Source organism: Myiozetetes cayanensis, unplaced genomic scaffold, assembly GCF_022539395.1.
Source record: "Myiozetetes cayanensis isolate MyiCay16 unplaced genomic scaffold, myiCay2020 scf17, whole genome shotgun sequence".
NCBI classification, from domain to species: Eukaryota; Metazoa; Chordata; class Aves; order Passeriformes; family Tyrannidae; genus Myiozetetes; species Myiozetetes cayanensis.
Genome location: NW_026087378.1, coordinates 5190888 through 5216399, shown reverse-complemented (window position 1 = coordinate 5216399; position 25512 = coordinate 5190888). Strand labels below are relative to the sequence as shown.

The 25512-nt window shown below is 45.5% G+C and overlaps 4 protein-coding genes across 4 annotated transcripts; 3 read left to right on the top strand and 1 right to left on the bottom strand.

The window, feature by feature from the left end:
* The first annotated feature begins 3038 nt into the window (after window positions 1–3038).
* On the top strand, window positions 3039–5942 carry FABP6 (fatty acid binding protein 6). Its single transcript, XM_050312279.1, has 4 exons — window positions 3039–3141; window positions 3944–4119; window positions 4714–4803; window positions 5889–5942. Exons 1-4 carry the CDS (start codon window positions 3075–3077, stop codon window positions 5940–5942), a joined length of 387 nt encoding a protein of 128 aa, XP_050168236.1. The 5' UTR covers window positions 3039–3074.
* A 1257-nt stretch (window positions 5943–7199) lies between these two features.
* C1QTNF2 (C1q and TNF related 2) lies at window positions 7200–12526 on the bottom strand. Its single transcript, XM_050312274.1, has 3 exons — window positions 12363–12526; window positions 9423–9671; window positions 7200–8174 (listed from the first exon to the last, which is right to left on the bottom strand). The coding sequence occupies exons 2-3, from the start codon at window positions 9661–9663 to the stop codon at window positions 7561–7563; spliced, it is 855 nt and encodes a 284-aa protein (XP_050168231.1). The 5' UTR covers window positions 9664–9671; window positions 12363–12526; the 3' UTR covers window positions 7200–7560.
* Window positions 12527–17377: 4851 nt separating this feature from the next.
* Window positions 17378–19851, top strand: GDF9 (growth differentiation factor 9). The gene is made up of 2 exons (XM_050312268.1): window positions 17378–17807; window positions 18899–19851. Exons 1-2 carry the CDS (start codon window positions 17378–17380, stop codon window positions 19849–19851), a joined length of 1383 nt encoding a protein of 460 aa, XP_050168225.1.
* Window positions 19852–23033: 3182 nt separating this feature from the next.
* On the top strand, window positions 23034–23932 carry LOC126638414 (cytochrome b-c1 complex subunit 8). Its single transcript, XM_050312280.1, has 2 exons — window positions 23034–23187; window positions 23719–23932. The coding sequence occupies exons 1-2, from the start codon at window positions 23034–23036 to the stop codon at window positions 23811–23813; spliced, it is 249 nt and encodes an 82-aa protein (XP_050168237.1). The 3' UTR covers window positions 23814–23932.
* The last annotated feature ends 1580 nt before the right edge of the window (window positions 23933–25512 follow it).

Below are 25512 nucleotides of genomic sequence, written 5' to 3'. Positions count from 1 at the left end.
GCATTATATTTATGACTTTGTGGCAAGTAAATTCTCAAAGTAAAGATATTCAAGGCCTTTGATTTGGTTCCTTAAAGCTCCCTCTGTTCCCAGCAGCATTTGAAGACTCAACTGTTTTGCATATCAGAGGTAGATGACTTGGGAGACGCAGGGAATTAACTGCTCACTTTGGATGACCTTTTCCTTCGGGAATGAGCTTCCACACAAGTTTTACTTCTTTGACAACTTATTCATGCTAACTGTCTACAACTGCAGCACATTTGCAATTTACATCATCCTGATAAATTCAAACACAGTGTTGAGCTTTTCTGCATAACCTCTCATTGTAATCAATGAATTGTATCATAGAATCACAGAATATCCAGGGCTGGAAGGGACCCTCAGGGATCATCAAGTCCAACTCCTGGCCCTGTACAGACACCCCAACAATCTCACCATGTCTCTGACAGCGGTGTCCAAACACCCCTGGAGCTCTGTCAGCCTTGGGGCCGTGACCACTGCCCTGGGGAGCCTGTTCAGTGCCCAACCACCCTCTGGGGGAAGAACCTTTTCCCAATATCCAACCTAACCCTGCCCTGACACAGCTCCAGCCACTCCCTGGGGTCTTGTCACTGGTCTCAGAGAGCTGCCCTTCATTAGGAAGCTGCAGATCCCAGTCAGGTCTGACCTCAGTCTCCTCTTCAGGATGAACAAGGTGGGGCACATTCCCTGCCCCACAGGCACTGGCAGGTGCCCACCAGACGGACCAGGATGCCATGGAATACAGAGTTTTGGGTTGACCTACACAAAGCACCTCTGGGAATGCAATGGATGGGTAGTGCCCAGTGTTCTGAAGGCAATGTCCCGTTTCTGAAAGCTCTTTTCAGCTTTTACACCTGAAGCTTTTTACTCCTTTGCTTTTCTCTGTTACTCACCTTGTACCAGGGAAATGTCCTTATTTTTTCACTGGACTCAATTACAGCTGTTATTCAGTAGGATTTGAACTGAGTTCTGTAAAGCAGAAGTAGAACATAACCAGGATTGTTTGCAGCAGCATGCAGGCTCCACACTATAATAGCTGGAATGGGTATATTTAAATAAATACTGTATTTAAAATGCCTGTATGTAATTCTGTTTTAACTATTTAATATTAACTATTAATATTAACTATTAAATTATAAGTGGTAATTCTGTAGTTCTCTGCACCATTTAGCTCAGTGCCCAGCTCACCTGCTGTACAGATGTGCAAAAGCCACATCACGTGCTCACAGCTCTGGAGAGGCAGGAAAATTAGGAATATTGTAAATACAAAGTGGAAGATCATTAAATGGATACTGATTTTAGCTGAAACTGAAGAGACAGAGGCTTGGGTGAGTAACCTGATCCATTGTGCAAGTGACTGTAACTTTAGTAAAGTCAGAGGGACTCAATTTCATTTATTCTTGGAGTAAATGTTGTCCTGACTCAGTACTTGTAGATTGCTTAAGGACACTCTTCATTCTGCAACACACTATTGAATTCCATTACATTTTGTAGCAAAAAAAGCAGGAATGAAAATATGGACTTATTTCAGAATGAGTGAGAAGAAACATGGGTGCAAATTCACAGTGCACATTAAAAACTCCTCTGCACAGACAGCAAGAGGCGATGGCATCTTTCCCCAAAACCTGTTCTAGACTGATGCTGCCCCCGGGCAGCCTGGCAGAGCAGCACCTTTATCAACACTTTACCTTCGTGGTTTGGATGGGGGTTTGTAACCTGCTCTGGAACTCCCATGCACAGCGCAGTGTGCAGCTCCTTGGGGGTGAATAAACTCGTACTCAGTGTGTGGCAAGAGCGACCCAACCAGTCAAATAGTTATTCATTGCTAATTTCCTGTACTCCACACTTGCACAGTGGCTCCGTGCCCACCACGCTCCCACAACTCTCGGTGTTGTAGAGTTGTGTGGATGTCAGCACTTTCCTATCGCTGCACAAGGCGGCTTATCAATAAAATCTGATCTTTATAGAGAGAGAATATAAAGGCTCAAGTACTGTTCATATAATCTGATTATCTCTTTCGTTTTACACAGAACACTGTCGTTTTCCTTATCCAGTCTAATCTCTCTCCCAAGGTCCATGTGGTGTTACCACCTCAGTGGCATTGTCCTCTGGGAAGTTTTATGTGACAGAAGAGTTTATGGCTTGAGTTCACAGACCTTCTTCCCAGCGTTGTGCAGGTCCCTCTGGAACACTCAGAGTTCAGTGCAAGAGGGTTTTTTCACTCTCACCTGAGGATAGTCTCCCCAGTCACCCTCTCTCCAGGTGGGGTTGGACACTGGGGAGCTTTGGCGAGCTCTTGGCATACACAGGGGGAGGTCAGGAATCTTATCTTGGGGACTTGCTCAGCCAGTCGTGCTGAGCTACTGGAAAGTCCCATTAGAAATTCCCTTCTTGCTGGACTCAGGCTCCTCATTAATCAGTCAGTGTGTTACTCTTGAAATTGTCTCATTTTTCCCCTGAAAGAATAAGTTTAGAAACTGCAAAAATTTTCCTGAGGCAGGAAATGTTTTCCCATTCAAATCTCAAACCCGGAATCTTGTCATTGCTCATATCCTACCAGAATTACTTTGGAAATCGGGCAGCTTGTTTCTTATTTTCATATTTTAATTAATATAGGGTTTGCTTCCAAACAAAACAAGGCTGTGATCCCAGGACACTGCTTTGAAGACATTTTCTCTCTGTTTCATTATAACTCATTTTACCTTTATTCCATCCTGAACACAAAAACAGTGGAATCTTGGAAGTAAAAATATATCACTTTGTTTAAATATGCACGAAAAGGAAAATTGAGCTTGTGGCCTTGATTTCTGCTGATCTCCAGATTATTCTCAAGGATGTTTCATTGCATGATAACCTTGATTTTCACACAAGTCAATGGCATTGATGCGAGTGACTCACATGGGTCATAAAAATACATTTGCAAGGGGTGTGGGCACAGGTGGGCTGAGCAGCTTGAGCTGCTTTATAAAACCCAGGGCCTCAGCTCATCTGCACTGACCCGTTCTGGTCATTCCAGCTGCTATTCCGCTCTCCCAGCACTTCCCAAGGGAAACATGGCATTCGCAGGCAAATACGAGTTCGAAGGCGATGAGAACTACGATGAATTTGTGAAGAAGATTGGTAAGTCTGGCTTGGGGTGTCAGCCACAGGTCATCTATTAGTTAATTTTTTTTTTTAAAGGGGGTTTTTAACTGAAATTATTAGAAGGTTGGAGCATATCTCCTATGAGGAAAGGCTGAGAGAATTGGGATTGTTCAGCCGGGGGAAGAGAAGCTTCAGGGTGACCTAATTGTGGCTTTCCAGTACCTGAAGGGAGCCAACAAGAAAGATGGAAAGAGGCTATTTGCAAGGGCCTGGAGGGACAGGACAAGGGGGAATGGCTTCAAACTGACAGAGAGTAGGTTTAGATTGGATATTGGGAAGAAATTCCTCCCTGTGAGGGTGGTCAGGCCATGGTACAGGTTTCTCAGAGAAGTTGTGGCTGCCTCATTCCTGGAAGTGTCCAAGACTAGGTTGGAAGCGGGCTTGGAGCAACCTGGTCTGGTGGAAGGTGTTCCTGCCCATGGCAGGAGGTGGAACTGGATGAGTTTTACTATCCCTTCCAACCCAAACCATCCCATGATTCTGTGATTCATATGCTGAGATCAGCTGGCTCTAAACTTGGTAGAGAGCTCTGCACTTCCACAAGGATATGCAGTTTTTGTTGTTAGCACTGTCAGCTGCAGGAAATAGTCCTGTTCCACAGGAGGAATGTTCCTTTTCAGTGGCAGCAGAATGAAAGGCCAAGATGTTTGAAGTATCAAGAGCAAATCAGGTGCTCAGACATCAGTGTCTGAGAACAGACACACCTCTACCCTGCTTCAGTTCAAATTCAGCTGGTAGGCTGCTAGGTTTGAGAAACTGGATGTTTTTACTGTTTAAGGTCTTCCCAGTGACAAGATTGAAATGGGAAGGAATTGCAAAATAGTGACTGAGGTGGTGCAGAATGGAAATGACTTCACCTGGACACAGCATTTCCCAGGAGGCCGCACCACGACCAACACATTCACAGTTGGCAAGGAAGCAGACATGGAAACCTTTGGTGGTAAAAAGTTCAAGGTAAATTCATTTGGCTTTTAAGTCCTACAGCCTCAGTTGTTTTTGAATTTAGGGTGAAAAGCAAATCTGTCTCATGACTCGTGAGAGGTGTCCCTGCCCATGGCAGGGGGTGGAATGAGGTGGGCTTTCAGGTCCCTTCCAACCCAAACCACTCTGGAATTCCCTGATTCTGTGATCACCCACCCACACTCACTGCTGGGCTGTTTGCTGGGAGGTTGTTGCTATCTGAGATTGCCACTTCAGAATTAACTGCTACAATCATGGCTTTTACTTCACTGTCAAAGAACCACATAAATCCCTGGGGATGGAATGACAAGCACAGCCTGCAGTTCATTTTCAGAGCTATTAATGAATAGTGTGTAGATATGGAACCTGCAGGTATTGTTAGAGAAACATTTTTCTATTTAAATTGTGAACACATAAGAACAAAAGCACAAGGATTTCAGTCCTGTTCATGAGGCTGAACAGTGCAACACACAACTTCTACCTTTTTAAAAGTAAAAACTTTCAGCATCAGGTGTACAGGTGTTTACAGAGTATCTGATAATAGCAATTCCAGCAATCCCAGGAACATTAACCCTTTCTCTATTACAGGCAACTGTTAAAATGGAAGATGGAAAGCTGGTAGCTGAGTTTCCCAACTATCGTCACACTGCAGAGATCAGTGGAGGAAAACTGGTAGAGGTGAGTGCTCAAATATCCAGGATAGTTTATAAAAAACCTCAACAGCACCAGGCCTAAAATTTTAAGCTTAGAAAAGATCTTTAGAAAGTAAAGCAAAACTGTTAAATAACTTTATCCTTCTCTCCAGATAACCTTCTACAATTTTGCCCAGGTTTTATCCAAAAATTAAATGAACAAACTTTTCATCTTATATTTTTGATCAACTTGAAATGTAGATCTTGCATCTAAGGCACAGTTTTGTAGCTGGACGAGTGGAATGTTCAGACTGAAATATTCCAAGGCTGCCATGACTTTGATTGTATTTGCTGTGCCTATGCCTCAAGAATAGAAAATAGTGCATCTAAAACTATGCACCTACATATTTCTATGAAGTTATTGACTTTATTTCATTCTTAGAAAACTATCTACCTGCAACTCCTCACAGAATTTCTGTAGAACCCTTTTTTTCTTAGTCTTATCAAAGGAAAAAAACAAACCCCCAAACAAAACACCAAAGAAGTTGAATTTCAAGTATTATCTTATTTTGGAAACAAAATGGCAATGCAGCTTTGGCAGATTATTGAAACCCCAATACTGATAGTAAAGCTTGTTAGACAGATTGGATTGCCAAACATCATGATTTCTGATTCTCACCAATTATCCTGAATGGGCTTGTGTCTGTGCCAGTTACAAATGTCTGAGTGTGCCTTCAGCAGGGGTGAGTCATTCTGGGAAACAGGAAAGGACACTCACCCTCCCCGAGAGTGACTGTGTGGGTCATTTACTGCTTTTGGAGAACAATTATCTCACTTGTCTACAACCCTGACAACTTGGAGTTGTGAAGCCACATCCAACCCAGGAGACATCGAAGTTATCCCTAAACCCCTGTTTAGAAGTCGTGCCTTTTGGATAAGGATATTTTTGCACTGTGTATCTCAGACCTGACAAGGACGTTCAGTTTATTTTCTGGATGTGTCTCCTCCCCAAGGGTAAATGTTGTGTCAGTAAAGGGCAGGCTCTGAGCCCATCCCCAGGGCTGCTCACCTGTCACACTGAAACTCTAATTACACTGTTCAACTTAGCTTTTGGTTTGTTCTTTGTTCCAGATTTCTACTTCTTCTGGTGTAGTCTACAAAAGGACCAGCAAAAAGATTGCATAAGCCAGCAGAGCCTGTCTCTTCCAGTGCACTGAAAACCAACAATAAAATCAATAAAATAAAGTGCTGATTGTCCTTCTCTCTTTTTTTGTATTACAAGTATGAAGAATTTTCAGAGTGATATTATCCTCATGTTAATGCTCACTCATTCCTAAATATCTGACAAATACTCAGAAAATCAAAACACAAAAATCGGAAGGTGCAGCAAAGCACTTTATAATGTTGTCCAGGTATTTCAGGGTACGATACAGACTTGGTATATTCCAGTATTTCCCACTTACTTAAAAGAAACTCTATTCAGCTTCTGCCTAGAGAATGGGACTGACACTTCTGCCTGACCTTTAGGTCAAAATGCAAGAATTGATGAAAATATTTTGCCTCATTGCTGTTTGGAGGGCAGAAGTTTAGGGACTTAAAAGCAAGAGAAAGTCAGTTTATTACTCATTAGAAGACAAGTTTCGTAGTACCAGCATGGTTTTCTGATTCTGTCGGTATCTGCTCTTGCCCCAAACTCTTAGAAGACATTTAAGGTTTCACGGACAGACTCCTGTGGGAGGATTTGGAGCTGTATTTTCTCATTGCAATCCTGGTGTTTACCTGGGGTGCCTGTTTCTGGAGGGGAGGTTCCTGCTTCAGCACTTGAGTCTCATTTGTGAAGCTCATCCCCCCCTGTGGCTCAGAGGCCCACAGGTGTTTGTTTAAGCCCAGCCAAACCCCTCACAGCTGCTCCCTCACTCCCCCACCAGTGGGATCAGGCAGGGAATCAGAAGTGTAAAAGGGAGAAAAGCTGTGTGTTGAGATAGAAACAGTTTAATAGGCAAAGCAAAAGCCATGCACACAAGCAAAGCACAGCACAGAATTAATTCAGCCCGTGCCACGCAGGTGTTCAGCCATCACCAGGAAAGCTGGATTCCATCACACACAACAGTGATTTGAGAAGACAAATCACTCCAAACGTCTCCCTCTTCCTCCTTCTTCCCTCCACTTTGTACACTGAGCATGATGTCACATGGTCTGGAGTACCCCTTTGGTCAGCTGGGATCACCTGTCCTTGGTGTGTCCCCTCCCAGAGTCCCATTCACACCCAGCCCCCTCCCCAGCATGGCCTTATGAGGGGCAGGAAGGGCCTTGGCTCTGTGTAAGCTCAGCAATAATAAAACCATCTCTGTATTATCATCACTGTGCTCATCCCAAACCCAAACCACAGCCCTACTCCAGCCACTGGGAAGAAAACTAACGCTACCTCTGCCCAAACCAGCAGACCTTCACAGTCCAGCTGAGGCCTTGGTTTTGTTGGTTTCCATGCTTTATTGTAATAAATGTAATAATCAAAGTATTCTGCACCAGTATTTGAGTTACATGTCCATAGCATGTTGAATAATCATGGAAAACATAATGGATGGCTTTGAAATGGAGAGACTCATGAGGCTGCTAAAGAAGTCCTGGTGCCCTTTGGACTTGTTGATGACATCAAGTAAATATCTAAACAGCCAATACAGGCTGTTAAAGTCAAAGTTGTGGAATTCTCTGGTAATCCCAGACATGTCCATGTACAGGCCACACTCTGCTGGATTGAGACCTCAGACATTTCCTACTTTTTCCCCCAGTCTGGTTTCTCATCCTATATTTCATTGAGATAATCTTGATCGGGATATATCAGGAATCCAGTAAATAAGCTGTCTGTCCAGTAGGGATCATAAAAGAGCCCGTTCTGTTCCGAGTAAAAGATTTGCAGCCATACCTCATCCTCCTGCTTCAGAGAAAGGATGGTTGACCCAGAGGCAACATCGTGGTTCCCAGTGTTGGCATCGAAAGTCTTGATCCGGTACTGCCCGTTGTGGACCAAGCCAATGGCCAAGTGTTTGTTGGCCAAAGTGATGTCGTAGGTGAAGTAGTAAATACCTGGGATGCTGCACACGAATTTCCCACTGGAAGCATTATAATGTCCTCCCTCATTCATCAGGATCCTGTCAAATTTGATGGGCAGCCTTTCCCTTGGGTAGCTCTTGGAGACCGCCACAGAGAAGGCAGATTTGGCTTTGTTGGTGTTACAGGTGCAGGGTCCCGGCATCCCAACCTCGCCCTTGTTCCCTTTGGGTCCTTTCTTTCCTGGTGCCCCACTTTTCCCAGGATTACCCTTCAGACCCTTGGGCCCTCGTGGGCCTGCCTTGCCAATGGCTCCTGCTTTCCCCTTCGGTCCTGGCTTGCCAGGGTTTCCTGTTCTGCCTTGTGGACCTAGAAGACAAATAACCTCAGTTTTTCAGTGAAAGGGTTGACGTGGCAGGTGGAAATGCATTATATCATTGCAGCAGAGTAATTCATTAAGGAGGAAAACCTTGCTAGTGTGAGAATCCTGATGAAATACTACCTGGAGCTGGACATCTGCCTGGACTGACTATCCAGGGTAGTTGCTGTGGTAACAGTGGAGCAGGAGCAGGACAGTCTGTCCCTTTAAGGACCAGGAGGCTGGTTCTATTACCTGGCTCACTTGAGAAAAAGGAGGAACTAAAGAACAAGCTTCAAATAGTTGGGTTTTACAGGAGCGAAGCACGTTTGTGAAACTTTTGGAGCCTTGTTTTTAGCAGGTGGAATACTCCTAATCATCTCTTTTTTCTTTTTTCTTTTTTTTTTTTTTTTTTTTTTACATTTAACATGAAACTGTTAAAAAAAAACCAAAAATAAATCTAAGTCTAGGTGTAGTAAAAGACCAGCCCAGCTCAGCTGGGTATGAACCAGCAAACACTCAGGGCCAGGACTGGCTTGAGATGGGAAATGGGAAGTGAGCTGGGCTGTCACAGTGATTCTGATGTAGCAGTATCTGATATAAGCAGATTCATGAGGATTTATGAACTGTCTCTTGACCTGCTGTAGCAAGACTGGATTTAAATGCAGCTGTGGTTAGAAATCTGTTCTCCAGATTCTCAGTTTTGGGGGTGGGAGAAGGGAGTAAAACGCAGATTGGGCAGGCTGGTGTTGGCTGAAGCAGGAGTGCACTCTAGTGTGGCAACGGGAAATCACCGCTCTCCACCACAGCCGGTCCCAGCACCTACTGACTCCAAGACTGGATCCAAAGGGCAGCCCCACCTCAAGATTAACGAAGGGCTGTTGTTTGCCTTGATTTAGCTCCAGCATGGCCAGAGCAGGTCCTGTCCCCCAGATACAGTGCTATGGGCAGCAAGTACTTCATTTTTTCACCTGGCTCTGTTTTGCCTGAGATCAGGAATCAGAGACCAGCACTTTGTCTCTATCAGAACAGGGCAAGCCTCACTTTGTAACAAAATTAAGCCAATGGGAATTGCACACAGTGGGACATGATGTGAGTCTGGAACCCCTCTGACAAGTGGGACAAGTTGGAGAGGGGAGACTGGAAATTTCTGGAAGAGTTTCCTCTGGAAACTCTTGGGTTCAGCTCTGGGTGGCAGGTTGCAGTTGCACCACGGCTTTTACACGTTCCCCTTGCTGTGCTGAGCACTTTTCCCTTACCTTCATCTCCGTGCTCGCCTTTATCCCCGTCCTTGCCATCCTTGCCATCTTTTCCTGGGAAGCCCATCCTGCCGACAGTCCCTGGAGTTCCAGGCACGCCAGGGGGGCCGGGAGGCCCTGGGGGTCCTGGCAGGCTGCAGGCCAGCTGGGGACCTTCCTGCAGCTCTCTCTTGGCAAAGCCCCCGAGGATGTGGTTTGCCACACAGGGCACAGTCCAGAGGAGGAGCACAGCAGAGATCATGGCACAGCCTGTGAGGAGGAGATGGGATGTGGTGGCAGCATGTGGGGTTTGGCCCCACCGGGATGGGTGAGAGACTTGCACGAAACTGGGAGGGAACTGGGCTTTTTTTGGCGTGGTGAGGGAGTTGTTTGTTTTGGTGTGATGTGAATTCAAGGATTGGTTCATGGAGTTTTCTAGATCAGACCAATATTTTTTTCAAAGTTACTCTTCCCTAAGTCTGTAGCTGTGGCCATTGCTCATTTTGTTTTGCTACCTGTGCCTCTTTTCCCCCAGAACACAAGGAGCAACAGCAGAGAGGTGAAGAAATCAGCTGCTTGGGATGAGGGGAGTGGAGGAAGGGGTTTGGTATGGCTGTACCCAGCATGACCTGCCCTGCAGCTGTGTCACGGGGGTTTCTTCCCAAGCACAAACCCACTGTGTGATGCAGGGCAGGATTCAGGAGACAGACTGGGAGTCTGTCCAGTCCTTACTGCCTTTTGCCTGTCAGAACAAGCTAAGCCTCACAGCTAACATCCCATTCCCCACTGCAGCTTGGCTGATTTGGAGGCTTTAGCAACTCCCCAGTAGTGTTATGTTTAACTCCTGCACTGGAAATAAGATGTTTAAAGTACTGGATAAATGCCATGTTGGCCTTAGTGTTCTCATCCTGGTATTGGCTCCTGAAGGGGTGGAGATGCATATTTAGATGCTCCAAATCCAGAGAGCTGATGCTACATATTTGTGCTCAGTGGGAGCCCCCAGTTCTGCAATATTATAATTAAGAACATGCAAAGGAGTGGGAAATGCAAACCAGATCTGCAGGCTGGTTTTGGCTGCTAAACCATTTTGTTCTTCAGCTTTCTCTTGCTATTCTTATACCTAAATTTATTTGCTGCTGGTGAAAGATGTCAGTTTAACAGACTTGTGAGATGGAAAACACCAACCAGTATTCATGTGGAGAGTTGAACAAAGGCTTCTCAGCTCATGGAAAGGGAAACAAAATGTTAAAATGCCTGTGAAGTAGGGAGATCACAAGGAAAGCTACATCCCTGCTTCCCAAGAACCACCTCTAACAGGGCAGAAGAGAAGCAATAGGCATCTGGAGGTGGATGACACTCACAAATCGTGGCAAGAATAAATGTCATTGTGGAGCATAACCTGGAAAAAGCTGGGAATGCTTCATGTAGAGAAGAAATGTGAGAAGGAGCACATGGTAGGAGGGCAGCACCTTCTGTGGAAGTTTCTTACCCTAAGTACTCCTGTTACCTTGAGACAACCCAGGTCTTGACCTGATGGGATGAAAAGTGACAAACAAAATACCCTGAGGCTGCGAGGTCAGTAGTATCAATACTTGGATAGATGGGGAATATCCAACTACCTGGAGCCGTGCTCTGGCACAGCTCCCGAGTTGGTGTTAATTAAGGACTCCAGAAGAATGTTTCATCCCATATCACAGCAACCTGTGTGGGATGCAAAGCACAATCACATTCACAAAGAGGATCTATAAATAAGCTCTTAAAGAAATCTTTTTGAAAGAGAACAAACCTCATGCTGTTCCACCTTAAAAGGAGAATTGCTCCTCGATGCAGAACGTACTATGAGCTCCAAAAAGCAAATTGGAAACAGATCAGCATCTTTTCCCTCCACAGTACAGGCAGCCAGCCTGGCAATGGGGCTAATGCAGCATGAGGACTTGTTTTTCCAGTGACATTTTAATTAATGTTTTTGTTAATAGGGTTAGGGACCTTTAGGCCATGACCGATGTCTCTTGTGCATAAAGAGGCATTTCTGTAGGAAAAGATTTTGCCTGTAAGAGTGAGTTGTACTTTCTGCTGCTTCTGGCTGAAATCCCAGAGGGAAAATCCCTGAGGGTTGCCAGATGTGGGGTGGTTTAGTGGCATGTGCAGTGGCTGGATGGTGATTTTTGGCCAGGGAAGCCACCCTCTACCATGTGGTGGAGAGAAGAGGAGAGTCTGCAGGAATTGCTGCTTGGAGGGAGGGAGGAATGAGCAGGATGGTCTCAGTGGGGACTCAGCAGCCAACAAATACCATGATTTTCTACTCTGTTTGCTTTCATTACTTGAGACTTTCTCAAACAGAACAACCACCTCTCTGCTTCACAACTTCCTAGTGCACCTCAAGGTGTCTTAATTAGTTTTTAAAATAATCACTGTCACCATGAGCCCAATTCTGAGCTCTGGTGGTTGCCCTGCAGCATCCCCAGGGTGGAAGCAAAAGGAGCCCATGGGTGTGCAGGGCTAATTGGGGTAAAATAAGGTGTGTCACCAGTGACAGACAGAGCTGAAATGGGTGGATTTAACTTTTGATATAAGCCAGTGAAGCAGTTATACCAACAGGAGCTTGATCTGCTCTCTGCTGCTGCACAAAGCAATGACAAAGGAGGGTGATGCACCTTCCGTCCTGAACCTGCACCGCCACCTCGGCTTTAGGCAGGGATTCCTGTGGCAAAGCTTTCCTGGCTTCCAGCTAAAACCCCCTCACAGAGCCTGCCGAGGTCAGTGCTCTCAGCAAAATGTTGAGGAGTGTTTCCCTCATGGTGTATTCCTTTGATTGGCAACTCTTGCCTTTAGGGATTCCTGTGCAGGCTTTGGAAACCTGAGTGCTCAGTGACTTAGACCTTATTTGGGAAGTTTTCGAAGTTAAGGTTAAGAGGAGGGAGAGGGGAAAAAATAAAAAAAAGGAATAGTAGATCTACTCACCACGACTAATCTCCTCAGTGAGATCTTGACGGGCGCTGGCAACCAACACCTCAGGCAGATGTTTTGCTGCAAGTCCCTGTCACATGCAGAGCCCCAGCCCCGTCCTGCTGCAGCAGCGTCCCGAGGGCTGGGCAGGATTGACTTTGGTCCTTCTTTTTATTATTGTTTTACTCCTTTTTGTGCGTATTTTTAGCTTCCTGCAGCAGCTCCACTTTGGCTCCACGTTGCCAAAGGCATATTTTTATTATTGTGTAATGGATCTGTGCCTCTTCCTCGGTCACGTGGCGCAGGAAGAAATTTTTACACACATATGGCTGGAAAGCTCTTGAGGCTGGGGGAGCTTTTCCCTTTCTCTCTCTCCCTTGCAGACTTGGAGGAAAGGCTCAGGAGTTGAGTGGAGCATTTCTGACTGATGCTGCCCCTCTCTGATGTATTTGCTGCCCAGGAAAGCAGGGGATGGGTAATGCAGATCCAGCTAGGGAACAACTTTGACACTTTATCCTGGAGCATTAGCAAGGGAAGAAAATCTTGTCCTAAGGGTGGAAAATAATTTCTAATTGCTCCAGGTTTGAATTAAAGACACAGTCATGAAGCAGCAGCTTTCCAAATGCAAATTTTGAGAGGAAACTGCTTGTACTTCAGCACTGCTTCAGGTGGGTGTGCAAGACAAAACACAACTTTGTCATAGGGACGGCAGGGCTCCTGTCTTGGGAAAGGGTTGGGATCTTGTTATTACAAACCCCCAGTGACTGCTTCAGGTAAGGCAGGAACAGTAGAAACAGTGGCTGAAGCCATAGCAGGATGCTCTGGGATGCTGCCAGGGTTGGTATCGACCAGACTGATCTTTTTGTTGTGGATTCCTGTTCTGGCCCAGCCAGGATCATGCACAGGGCCTGGGACAGGCGTGTGCTTGATGGCAGGGCTCCAGATCCTGCCCTGCAGCTCTCCAGCCAGTGAATAATTTCTGCTCAGTGCAAACTATCAGCTGATTGGGAGCACGGTGGAATTGTCGTTCCTCACTCTGCCTGAATTCATCCTTCTCAGAGCTGTTGTGGTTTATTTTTAAGCTTTCCCCTGTGCTTGCTTTTGGAACATGGTGGGAACGGATTTAATGTAAAAATGAAGTATGTACACAGTTTGCTTTGTGAGATGGGACCAGTTCAGATGCTCATGGGAGGAGTGGGAATGTTTGGCTGAGGAAGCACAGGGATGTTTTTGTACTGTGCCAGTACTCCTGCAGAGCTCCTGCAGAGCTGGTGCCTCAGCTCCCTGACACTGTGATGTTCCCTGCCATTGAACAACCACCAGGAGAGCAATCCCCCTTCCCAAATCCACAGTCATCACTGGAAATTTCACTGGGAAAAGAGCTGTTTTCAGAAAAGCTGCCATAGGTAGGGACAGACCCAGACACCGCTCCAGTTGCTGCTCTTCCCTGGGGCAGCTCTGGTGATAGGTCAAATATGAATTAACACTTTTTGCCTGTTTCAATAAGGTTTGGAGGAACCCAGTTCTTGTGGAGGGCCTCTCCTGCTTGAGTGTGGACCAAAAGGCTCCAGGCACTGCAGGTGCAAAGATCTTTCCTCAGATTTCTTATGAAACCAGATGAAAACTTCCTGTAGGGTTTGCCATGGTGCCAGTCGGATTGGCCTGGGAAGCCACACTGTTTAACTCAGACATCAATGGCATTGGAAAGAAAAATACCATTATCTTCTGGTTGTCCTGTCCCTGCTCCATGGCAGCTGTGCTGGGGCACCAGGGCTTTGGGATGGGTGTGAAACAGGCCAGGGATGATGTGATTCTTGAACACACAGCAGTCCTGCCAGGAAACTCCAAGTGTGACCAGGGAATTCACAGTTATGGGCGATTCTGAGCCCAGATCTGCAGCACGCTGAAGGCAGCAAGAGCCTGACCTAGTTCATCAGCGTGGGGAGAGGCAGTGCTGGGAAGCTCCTGCCAGGCAGATGGAAAATATGTCTGTGCTGCACGGCCAAGCCGAGCTGCTCTGGGGTCCCAGACAGCTCTGCTGGAGAACATGCTTGGCAGCACACTGTGTTAAACAAATAAACTGCCCGTGCACAAGGAATCAGAGCAGCCCTGAGACTCATTTCTCAGTGCATTTTGCTTCAGAGAGACATTGCAGGGAAGCACTAGGAGAGATCATGTCCAATCTGTGCTGCTCTGTAGCAGAAGCCTCCCTGCCGTGGGTCTCTCAGGGATCCCAGGGAAGGCTCGTTGCTGCAATGCAGGGAGCTGGCTCAGGCTGACAGCCCTCCTTGCACAGCTCTCAGTGGGGAATGGAGAAGGGGTTGAACAATGCAGAAACCAGCCTTACTCATCAATCCCAAAGTCAAACATCCTGACAGCGAGGTGAAGATGTGGCAGATGGTAAAGTACCTGATAAAGGAACAAAAATGTGAAAGTACTGACAACTCATCCAGAGCTGCACAGCTGGCACAACTGGCCTGGATACTTCTGACTGACAGTCCAGCACTTTATACTATAAAAACCCAGTCCCACTTTTTAAGAGAGGATCTTCCAACACACCCCTTCTTGGAGTGTGTGTGGAGACTCCTCCCTGGAGTGGGGACACCCCTCAAGGTTGCTCCTCAAGGCTGAGCCAAATAGATTTGCCCATGGTCATTGGTCTGGGTGAGTAACATCAACCTCTACTTAATAATGTGCTAGCTTTAATATAATTGCTTCAATTTCACTTCAAAAATAGTGCACTATACTACACAATAGTTACAGCTACCTATACTATGAACAATTCTGATTAAGATCTTTTAGTCTAAACATTATATTAATAAATCCCTTTTTTTTATAAGTATATCTAGTTTGCCATCTTTAATCCCATGGGACAAAGTGGTATAGAGGTTCAATTACACCTGTATAACCCTTTAGGCACAAACCATAGACCAAATCCAGGGCTAAGATTGGATCCTGCACTCAGGTTCCCCTCTGAGGGGAGATTAGGAAGCCAGGGGGTCCTTTCTGCACATCGTGGCTCATCAGGGTCTTCCCTAGCAAACTTTGTCTGAAGCTCCCACTGTGCCCATGGGCTGCCTAAAAGGTGGGTGACTGCCCCAGGACAGCAGGTCTGTGTCCCAGTGAGGGAGGATTTCCCCTCCTTTACTTTCTGAGCACTAACTCATTTCATTGTTAGGTACTGACCTTGCAGCAGCGACTTTGTAACCAAATAAAATAATTCAGCAAATGCCAAAACAGCTGCAGTTCACCCAGAGGCTGCAGGCAGCCGAAAATCCAGCCTTCCCATGGCATTGGGCAATAGCAATGGAAATGTGCTCCTCATCAAAGATGAGTGTTGGCGCTTTGGGTGCTTTTTGGGAGATACTAATTGGAGGGAAGAAGTGTTTTTTCTACCCAACAGGCCTCCAGTCCTAGTGCGGGATGGTGATTTGAGTAGTTTTTATTGCCCTGCCTAAAAGGAGTTTGGAAGTCTGTAATCAGTCTGCAGAGAGTGATTGTCCCTCTCCAAAAGCCCCCATAAAAATGAGTCAAATCTCTGTTTAAACTTAAAGGATGCCCTTGAGACCGTTAGCTCTGCTTAGGATCTGCAGCCCTAACCCATTAAGATAAAAATAAATAGAGCTTATTTTAGGAAGACAGAAGTGGGAACCAACCCAAGCACCAGTGAGCCACTGCCAGCACAGAGCAGAAGATGTGTAAAGTTTGGGGTTTTTTCTTCTGCTCCAAGCACCTTCTAATTCAAAATGAAATTCAGCAACCTTTTTGACTCGCCATAACTGGCACTTGTCCAGGTGTCGAGTAACAGAGTTAAATAAGAAAAGACTTCTGAAAATGCCTTGTATTCCCCAAAAATGCAAAAAACTCCAGGCCTTCTGCTCTGGAGTCTGTAGCATCAGCAGCAGCAATCACAGTCCGTGGGGACATGGGCAGCACTTGCCCAAGCCAGGAAAGTGCCAATGACAAATGTCTGGAAAAATAACACATCTGGGGTACAGCAGGTTACCTGCCCTGTTTGCTGCTTGAGGTAACAGCAGCAGGCTCTCTCCATCTTTCTCAGGTCTTATTCTTCAGGGCTTTCTTTGCTCTCCAGCTTGTAAACAAAAGCTTCCCACGTAGGAAAATGCACCAGGAAAGCTGAAAGAGATAATAACAAGCTCAGCAAACTCACTTTTTCACACCAGCACACCAAGGCAAGACAAAGACCATCTAATATAGGATTCTAGTTTCCTAGTTTTTAAATTAGCTTGCTCCAAATATTTTATTCCTCCCTTCTGAAAAAAAGGGAAGGGAGAAATCTTGCAATCCTACCTGCATGTTTCTGAAGAGGAGGGGGAAAAACCCCAACAAAACAAACAAAAATCCCAATTAAGTTCTACCTACTCATCTACATTTTTTTCACTGAATCTTTCTAGACATCTACAGCATCTAAAATGTATTTGACCATATTGTATGACTTCAAATTATACCTACATTAGGCTACTTATAAGATGTTCTCAAAGCACCAGATCACTGGCTCCAACCTTCTTTGTAAACAAAAACACATACAAGGCTTCACCACAACTTCCTATTGAGTGAGCAGCTGAGGAATGGGTCCCTCAGCTCAGAGCAGGTGAAAGTTATTCCACCAGCTCATGAAGAGAGGTCAAAGGTCAAGAGCAGTAATATTTAGCTTCATATATCCCTGCAAATAAACCAGGATTAATTAGACCAGGCAACACTAAGGCCTTCCTGGCTCCCTCTGTGGGCTGGCACTCACTCCCATCCTGTAATTTCCCATGTGAAAAAGGTTAACTCAGAATTAGGGTCTCGTTTATAATAAGCTTTCAGGGGCCAAGGCTCATGCCCAATTGCAAATGAGCTTGTGGTTTTAGGAGCCAGCTGCAGATCTTTCTCTTTGCTTTCTAATCAGAAAGAAACCTCCCTCCCATTCCACAGCTGCAACATATATAAGAGATCAGGCTCAGGCACTCTTGTTTTTCCTTGGATATTTTAGGGGAAGTCTATTTTTGGCTGCAGCCCTAAAGAGCATGGAGAGTACTTGGAGAATTTGTGTTTGTTTCTACTGCTGCCTGCCCTGGCTCTCTGCTGGCATCCAGTGCTCCCCCCACTCCAGGGGCCGTGGGGGCTCGGACAAGGCCCCTGCTTTTTTGGAAGCTCCTGAGGGTGCTGCCAGTGAGCTCAACCCAGTGTTGCAGCTGCCCCAAGGTGCCAGGCAGGGTTATGCCCCCCTGCCTCCCCTCCTCAAGGTGCTGTCTGACCAGGGCCCCCGGAGCTGGGACAGTGAGGTCCCCAGGCTGCAGCCGGACTCCAGGGCCCTCCGCTACATGAAGAGGCTCTATAAGATGTCAGCCACCAAGGAGGGGATCCCCAAGGCCCACAAAGGCCACCTCTATAACACTGTCCGACTTTTCACTCCATGTTTGGAATGCAGGCACCGCCACAGGGACCTGGTGAAAGGTAGGTGTGCAGTGACCTGGATTGTAAAGGTTAAATGGGGTTTTTCTGTGTGTTCAGTGCTTGCAGCACGATACAAAAATAGCTTACTTCTTTAGAGCTGTTGCTATTTTAATCCTTAGGGCTGTTCTCCTAAACTGTAGGAGTTTTTCATAACCTACTTTTCCTTGAATGGCATTAGGTATAGACTTCACAGTTTGGGAATTACCACACAAATGGTATGTGCAAGACGATACTGGTGTGTCAGGCTGACTCATCTTATCATGAATCAGAGAAAGCCACAGTCAGGTTTAAGAAGAGTGGAAAAAATGCTTAGGCATAATGGGCAGCACACTTCCTTTTACTGCCTGTCTTGGTTTTGCTTTTTTTTTTAAAAAACCCACAGCACTGGAATGAGACTTGTATCAAACTGCCAGAACCCAGATTCCTCTCCATGCCTTGTACATTTGCTAGGGAAGAATCACAACCAAAATCTGTGAATAACCTGAAGGGAAGATTAGAATTACTTGTAAATCAGGCTCAGGACTGAAACTAGGATGGCTAGGCATTTTGGTAACTTATGCTTTCATGGTTTTCTTAGATGAGGGCTGGTCACAAGAACAGCACCCAGAAGTCCTTGGCCATTAATTCTACTTAAGTGACTGCTGATAGGTGATCTGAGTTCTCCTGACTTGGATTTTTCACTAAAAAGACAGATAGCCACAAACATCATAGTCATTGTACTTCAGCACAGGAAACAGCACTTCAAGATGGAGTTCATGGTTTGTATCATCTGGAGTGCCTTGCTCCGGTTTCCCCATACCTGCACTAAAAAAAATAGACAACTGCTGAATTCCTCCTGTACTGTTTCTTTCAATGAAATGAATCCTAATAGCTCTTAAAACCATGGGTTTTCTTGGGCTTGTTGTAATTTCTTGACTTTTATGTCCCTTTTATGGCCCCAAGTAGATATTCCATGTCATAAACGTAAGGGAAGGCATCTAAATTGGTTTCTTCTGCTGCTGAATCATTTCTACTTATCCACTGGTATAGTATTTATGCCTAGTGGAAAATTAAGATACTCTAACTCCACAGCATTCTGTTTCCCTTCCCAGGAGATGTTCACTCGGTGGATTTACTCTTCAACCTGGATCGTGTTACTGCTCTGGAGCACTTACTCAAGTCTGTCTTGCTTTATTCCTTTGACACATCTGTTCCCACTTCCTCTTCCATTACCTTCATATGCCATTTATCCATTAAGGAACATGATTCTGCCAGCCAAGTTTGTCCCAGCATTTCCCACTCTCTAGCTTTTAGCCTGCACTTTGAAGTTAGAAAACGCAAGTGGGTGGAGATTGACGTGACTTCTTTCCTCCAGCCTCTAATTGCTACGAACAGGAGGAATATCCATATGGCTGTGAACTTCACTTGCCTGATGGGTGACCCACAAAGGAGCACAAAACTGGAAAACCCTGTTAATGTGACACTGGTTCCCCCTTCCCTTCTTCTGTATCTGAATGACACCAGTGAACAAGCTTATCACGGGTGGAACTCACTTAGGCATGGGACGAAGAGTCCAGTGCGGGCCAGGCAAAGGAACAGCCCACTTGTGGATACTACAGGTGACAAAGGAAAAGGGAATTCCCAGGGCAAAAGGGCCTCTCGACAGCGAAGGAATGAGAATCTGAAAGCAGCACCAGCAACTTCACCTTATAACTTGAGTGAATATTTCAGACAGTTTGTGTTCCCTCAAAACGAATGTGAGCTTCACAACTTCCGCCTCAGCTTTAGCCAGCTAAAATGGGACAAATGGATCATCGCCCCGCACAGGTACAGCCCCCAGTACTGCCAGGGGGACTGTCCCCGGGCCGTGGGGCACAGGTACGGCTCTCCCGTGCACACCATGGTGCAGAACCTCATCTACGAGAAGCTGGACCCCTCTGTCCCCAAGCCCTCCTGTGTCCCGGCCGAGTACAGCCCGCTCAGCGTCCTCACCATCGAGCCTGACGGCTCCATCGTCTACAAGGAGTACGAGGACATGATCGCCACCAAGTGCACCTGTCGGTAGTGGTGTGCTCTGCTTTCACTCCACTTTTGGGTATTTATGCATTCTCAAAGTATCTGTAACTATAATCCACTGAAGAGCGTTGGTGTAACCTGATTGGGATTTAGCATGGAGTTGGTAGAAGGTGTTTACATCACAGCACTTATTTTTGTAGTCACTCAGCCTTTCTAGAATGTGCAATTAAATGTAAATAGTATCTTTTTATTGGAATAATCGCGCGTTTAAAATGTGGAAAAGGTTTCAACTATTAAATGCCTATTTTAAACTGCTTTCTTGTAGATTTAAAAGAAGAAATAAATGCCTTTCACACATCCCCTAAAATCCAGTACCTTCTAGTCTGCCTCTCTACAGAAATCTTGTGTGTGTCATCTCCAGTAAATGTCTAGGAAGAGAAGAAAGTCTTTAATGTTAAAATTGCTTCCTAAGTTTTATATTCTTTTTCCCTACCACATTCCAGCTCTTCCAAGCAAGAAGACATAAATTTTCCTCACAGCTCTGTAGAGTTACCAAGTTGTTTCTTGCTTTTCTTTTGTTGCACTCTTTAGGCTTTCTAAACAAAAAGGAGGGCAAGAAGTTAAGGACAGCTGTGGGGTGACTTGTGAACACTTAAATCACTGAACTATATCAGTAAGAACTGGCACCAGCTGACAGGTGAGCTGCTAAAACCAGGAAGGCTTCATCTGGTTCAAGAATAAGAAACAGCTTGTCCATGGGGTGAGGGCACAGGATTGTCCATGAGGAAGCACACCACCACTGGCTGCTCAACTATGAAGAAATGTCCAAAAAGCTTAAAAAAACACTCCCAGGCTTCTAAAAGCCTTAAATGAGTTTCTGTAAATGCTGTTCAATTGGTTTAGTGTTCTGAAACATGGAGCCACAGTCTTATTTCCTCTTGCAATGAAACTGTAGGTAACAGTGCCTCAATTTGAGATGCTTTCACACCAAATTTTTGCTGTGATTGTTGTATTTTCTCCTTCTAGGCTCTTCCAGTTTTAAGAATTGCATCAAAAAAGCTGGTTTCATGCAGGGGACCCAAGCTAGGAGAGGTTTAGTTGGGGTTCACACACAGACACTCCCAGCTTTTGTTTGTTTGTTGGGTGTTTTTGGGTTGTAAGGTTGTTGGGTTTTTTTTTTAAAGGCTCTGCAGCAGAACTGTCCTGTAAAATTTGAACTGCCTTTAAATTTGACTTGCTAAAACACTGATACATAAACATTGTAATTTTCTTTGCTAAACCACCTAGCCTTAGATCCTGAGCTGTGCAATTCCAGAGGTCTGGGAATTCAGTCTGGCAGGGAAGGGATGTCCCTGAGAGGTTGGTGTGTGGTGTTATATTGCTGTGATGGTTCACTTGGTCGCTGTGATCTGGTTGATGTCAGAGTGCTGGAGTGCTCTGGGGAGGTGCAAAAGGCATAAATCTACTGGAGAAGTGAGGTTCCTGCTGCAGGTTTCAGCCTGCAACTGCTGATATCAAAGCTGGGTTAAATACCAAAAGCTCGAAGCAAATCTCTCGATGTCACACAGAAAACATTCTGGCCCCAAACAGCACTGTGGGTGGTTGGGTGAACTCAGGTTGTGTCGCCCCTCTCTGATCCGCTCAAACTCTGGGAATTCAGCTTTGCCAGCCTGCCAAGGTGGTGAATAAATTATTTCCTGATGCAAAGGGAAAAGGCTATTTCAGATGGAGAAGCCCCAGGTTTGAGGTAGTGACAGGCATCTACAGAAAAGCAGGACCTCAGCAACAGGGTCAAGGCCAAGACCTGCTCTCTAGAGAGGATTTAGGTAAATGCAGCACTTCTGATTTTCAGGGATACACATGCTGATAATCCCACTGTCTAATATATTCCAATAATCCTAATAGATTCTGATAATTCCATTAATGTGAAAGATGTTTAATGTATTCTAATAATAAGCATGTATAATATATTCTAATAAATCTAATATCTTCCAATAATGTTGAAGATGTCTAACATATTCTGTGATATATATTCTAACAATTCTAAAATATTCTAATAATAGTTCAAATAATTTTAAATATTTCTAATGGAGTCTAATAATTCTAATAATAAATTCAGGGATGTGGAAGATGTTTAATATATTCTAATAATTCTTCCAATAACGTGGAGGATGACTAATATATTGTAATAATCCTAATATATTATAACAGTCACTCTAATAATGTTGAATATATGGATTATATTCTAATAATAATTTCAATAGTATTGAATATGTCTAATATATTTTAATAATTCTAATATCTATAATTTTTATGTCTAATATACTCTATTAATAATTCAAATGTTAAATATATCTAATATACTATAATAATTCTAATATAGGCAAATAATAAATTCAGTTATGTGGAGGATGCTTAATATATTCTAATAATTAGTCCATTAATGTGGAAGCTATCGAATACGTTCTTATAATTCTAATATATTCTAGTAATAATTTCAGTAAGGTTGATATCCGATCTATTAATAATTCTAATAATAATATGAAATAAGTTTAATACAGTCTAACAATTCTAATATATTCGATTAGCAGTTCCAATAGTATTGAAGATGTCTAATATAGTCTAGTAGTAATTTCAGTGATGTGGAAGATGTCTCATATATTCTATTAACAATTCCAACAGTGTTTATGATGTTCATTGCAGGGAGGGTGTGTGGGGCGTTGACTACTTAACCTTTAAAAGCCTTTTCCACCCCAAACTATTCCATGATTCTAAGATGTTACGCCTCAAACCCTCTCGCTGTAGCATTAACTCTCCACAGTCCCCACACAAAAGTGGTTTTTTCTCCGACATTTACTTATTTTTGGTACTTCGGCGAATTTTTACGCCCTGAGGCGCTGCCGCCCCCCCCCACTCCCCTCACAGCGCCGGTGCCGCGTTTGACCCCCTCCCTCAGGGCAGGATCCATTGATTACACACGGAATTTACTACAAACATCGCTTATTACACGCTGAATTCATTGCAAACACCACTTATCACGAACACACTTTATTACAAGTATCATGTATAACAAATAGAGCGCGTAGCTCGCGGTTAGGCAGTGGCGCCAGGGGGCAGCGCAGCGCTGAGGGGGGCCATGGCCGCCCGCCCGCCCCGGAAGGTGAAGCGGCGCCGAGGCCGTTCCGGGTCGGGCGGCGGCCATTGCGCGGTGACCGAGGGGACACTGCGGCCATGGGCAAGCACTTCGGGAACCTGGCCCGGGTGCGGCATGTCATCACCTACAGCCTCTCGCCCTTCGAGCAGCGCGCCATCCCCAACGTCTTCTCGCACGGCGTCCCCAACGTGATGCGCCGCTTCAGCTCCCAGGTGTTGAAGGTGGTGCCCCGTGAGTACAGCGGGGGATTCCCCCCTCTTTGTGCCCTCTTGGCAGCGTAAATTTGGGGAAGGGGGATGTGGGGCTGGCGGGGAAGACGGTGGGTTTGTGGGACGCTGTGTTTTGTCGCAGGAGGTCGGTGCAGTGCGCAGTGCAGTGTCCTCTCACTGCCGTGCCCCCACATTGTGAATATCCCCTTATTCCAGTGTCCCCTCACTTCAGTGTCCCTGTATGGTGAATATCCCCTTATTCCAGTGCCCTGTTATAACACTGTCCCGTTATAGAAGTGTCCCCTCATTGCATCGAATGTCCCCTTGTTGTGAATGTCCCCCTGTTGCAGTCTCCCCAGTATTGCAGTGCCCTGTCATTGCAGTGACCCCTCATTTTAGTGTCCCCTTATTTCACTGTCCTCTCATTATAGTGTCCTTTCATTTACTGCAAGCATCTCCTTATTCCAGTGTGCCTGTATTGTGACTGTCCCGTTATAGCAGTGTCCCCTCATTCCCATGTCCCCTGATTGTGCCTGTCCTCTCTCCCTCCCAGCCCTTGCAGTCGGATACCTCATTTATTCCTGGGGGATGCAGGAGTTTGAGCGGTTGAAGAGGAAGAACCCGGCTGACTACGAGCACGACCAGTGACCACATGGCCCTGGAGCTCATTCCCGCACTGTTACGGACCTGCTGTGCTTGTTCCCATGGCCAGAGGGGATTAACAGGGAGATAAGTCTTGTCTAATAAATTGTAACTTTGCCCCGTGACTTTGTGTGAAATCTGTGTCTTAAGCTGTTTAAGGTGAGGAGCATCAAATCCCTTGTCTGGTTCTCTCTGTACAGGCAGATAATCAGGCTTAAGTTCCATGTGCTCGGATGTTTTTATTGTAGAGCGCTTCCAGCCTTCGTGATTCCCGTTTCTTTGTAATATTCTTCAATATAAAGTGCAGTGAGGGCTGTTTTGAAATGACAGTTCCTTGTTCTGTTTATTTTCCCATCACTGGCTGCTGTTTTTCCTCCAGCCTTGAGATCTGTGAAAAACAAACATTCCCTGATTTAGCATTGATTAAAGCTGGATGAGCTGGACAGTGGCTCGGGATTGGGGATGGACCCTGACCTCTCTCTTCGCTGGAGCCCCAGCCAGAAGACGAGGGGGAACAGGAACAAGCTGCACCAGGAGAGGTTTCATCTCCGTGTAACAAAGGAATTTTTTCCAGTGAGAACAATCAGTCCCTGGAACACCTTGCCCAGGATAAGGGGGAGGCCCCAGGGAAGATTTCAGGAGGTAACTGGATGGGGTGCCAAGTAACCTCGTGCGGGCTCCCTTCCAACAAAATGCTGGACTAGCTGATCTTTCAAGGTCCGTTCCAACCTGGGCTGTTCTCTGATCCTGTGATTCTACTTACCTAGTTATATTAATGTTAATTGTGTGATTAACTACACTCTGATATCTGATTATTGTTAATGGGGTGCGTTAGAACCTTCTTGACACTGCAGGGAGAAACACAACTGATAAACGCCTGCAGATGATTAAAAACCAGCCGCAAGTAGTGAAGTCACTTAAATAGGTGACAAGTTCACCCTGTGGCTCTGAGGATAGAAACAAGCCCCACTGTTTGAAGTCCAGAACACTTGGCTGGTTCCTTTATCCAAATTTTTTCCTTCCAGTGTTCCGCTGACTGCCTCAAGCTCCCGCCCTACACAGAGCAACACGTTGCTGTGCTATTCCTGGAGCTGTACTGGGAGTTTATCTTATCTGCAGGGCAGCAATGACGTTTGTATGAATTTCTCCACGTGCTCTGACCTGGGAGACAAAGATGCTCAGGCTCTCACTGCAGGAAGTTGGGGGGATGGCATTTTAAGAGGTCAGTGCTTGAGTATTTTGGGGCTTGTAACATATACTTAAGAAGCACACGAGACTAAGCTCAGTCTCCTGTGTATCCTCCAAGCACAGCCTGAGGTTGGCGTAAACTGCAGTAAAACCAGTCAGGCAGCGCTGCAAGTGTTGGCAAAAATATTCTGTGCTTAACTTTACCTGCAGTTTGGTTCATTGCTATTTTCTAGGCTGCTTAAGCAAGCAGGGAGCTTGCTGTGGGAGCTGGCAGAGATGTCTAGAGGCAGATTTATAGAATCATAGAATAGCCTGGGTTGAAAAGGACCTTAAAGCTCATCTCATTCCAATACCCTGCCATGGGCAGGAACACCTTCCACTGCTCCAGGTTCTCCAAGCCCCATCCAGCCTTGTCTTGAACACTTCCCAGGATGGGGCAGCCACAGCTTCTCTGGGCAACCTGTGCCAGGGCCTCACCACCCTCACAGAGAAGAATTTCTTCCTAACATCCAACCTA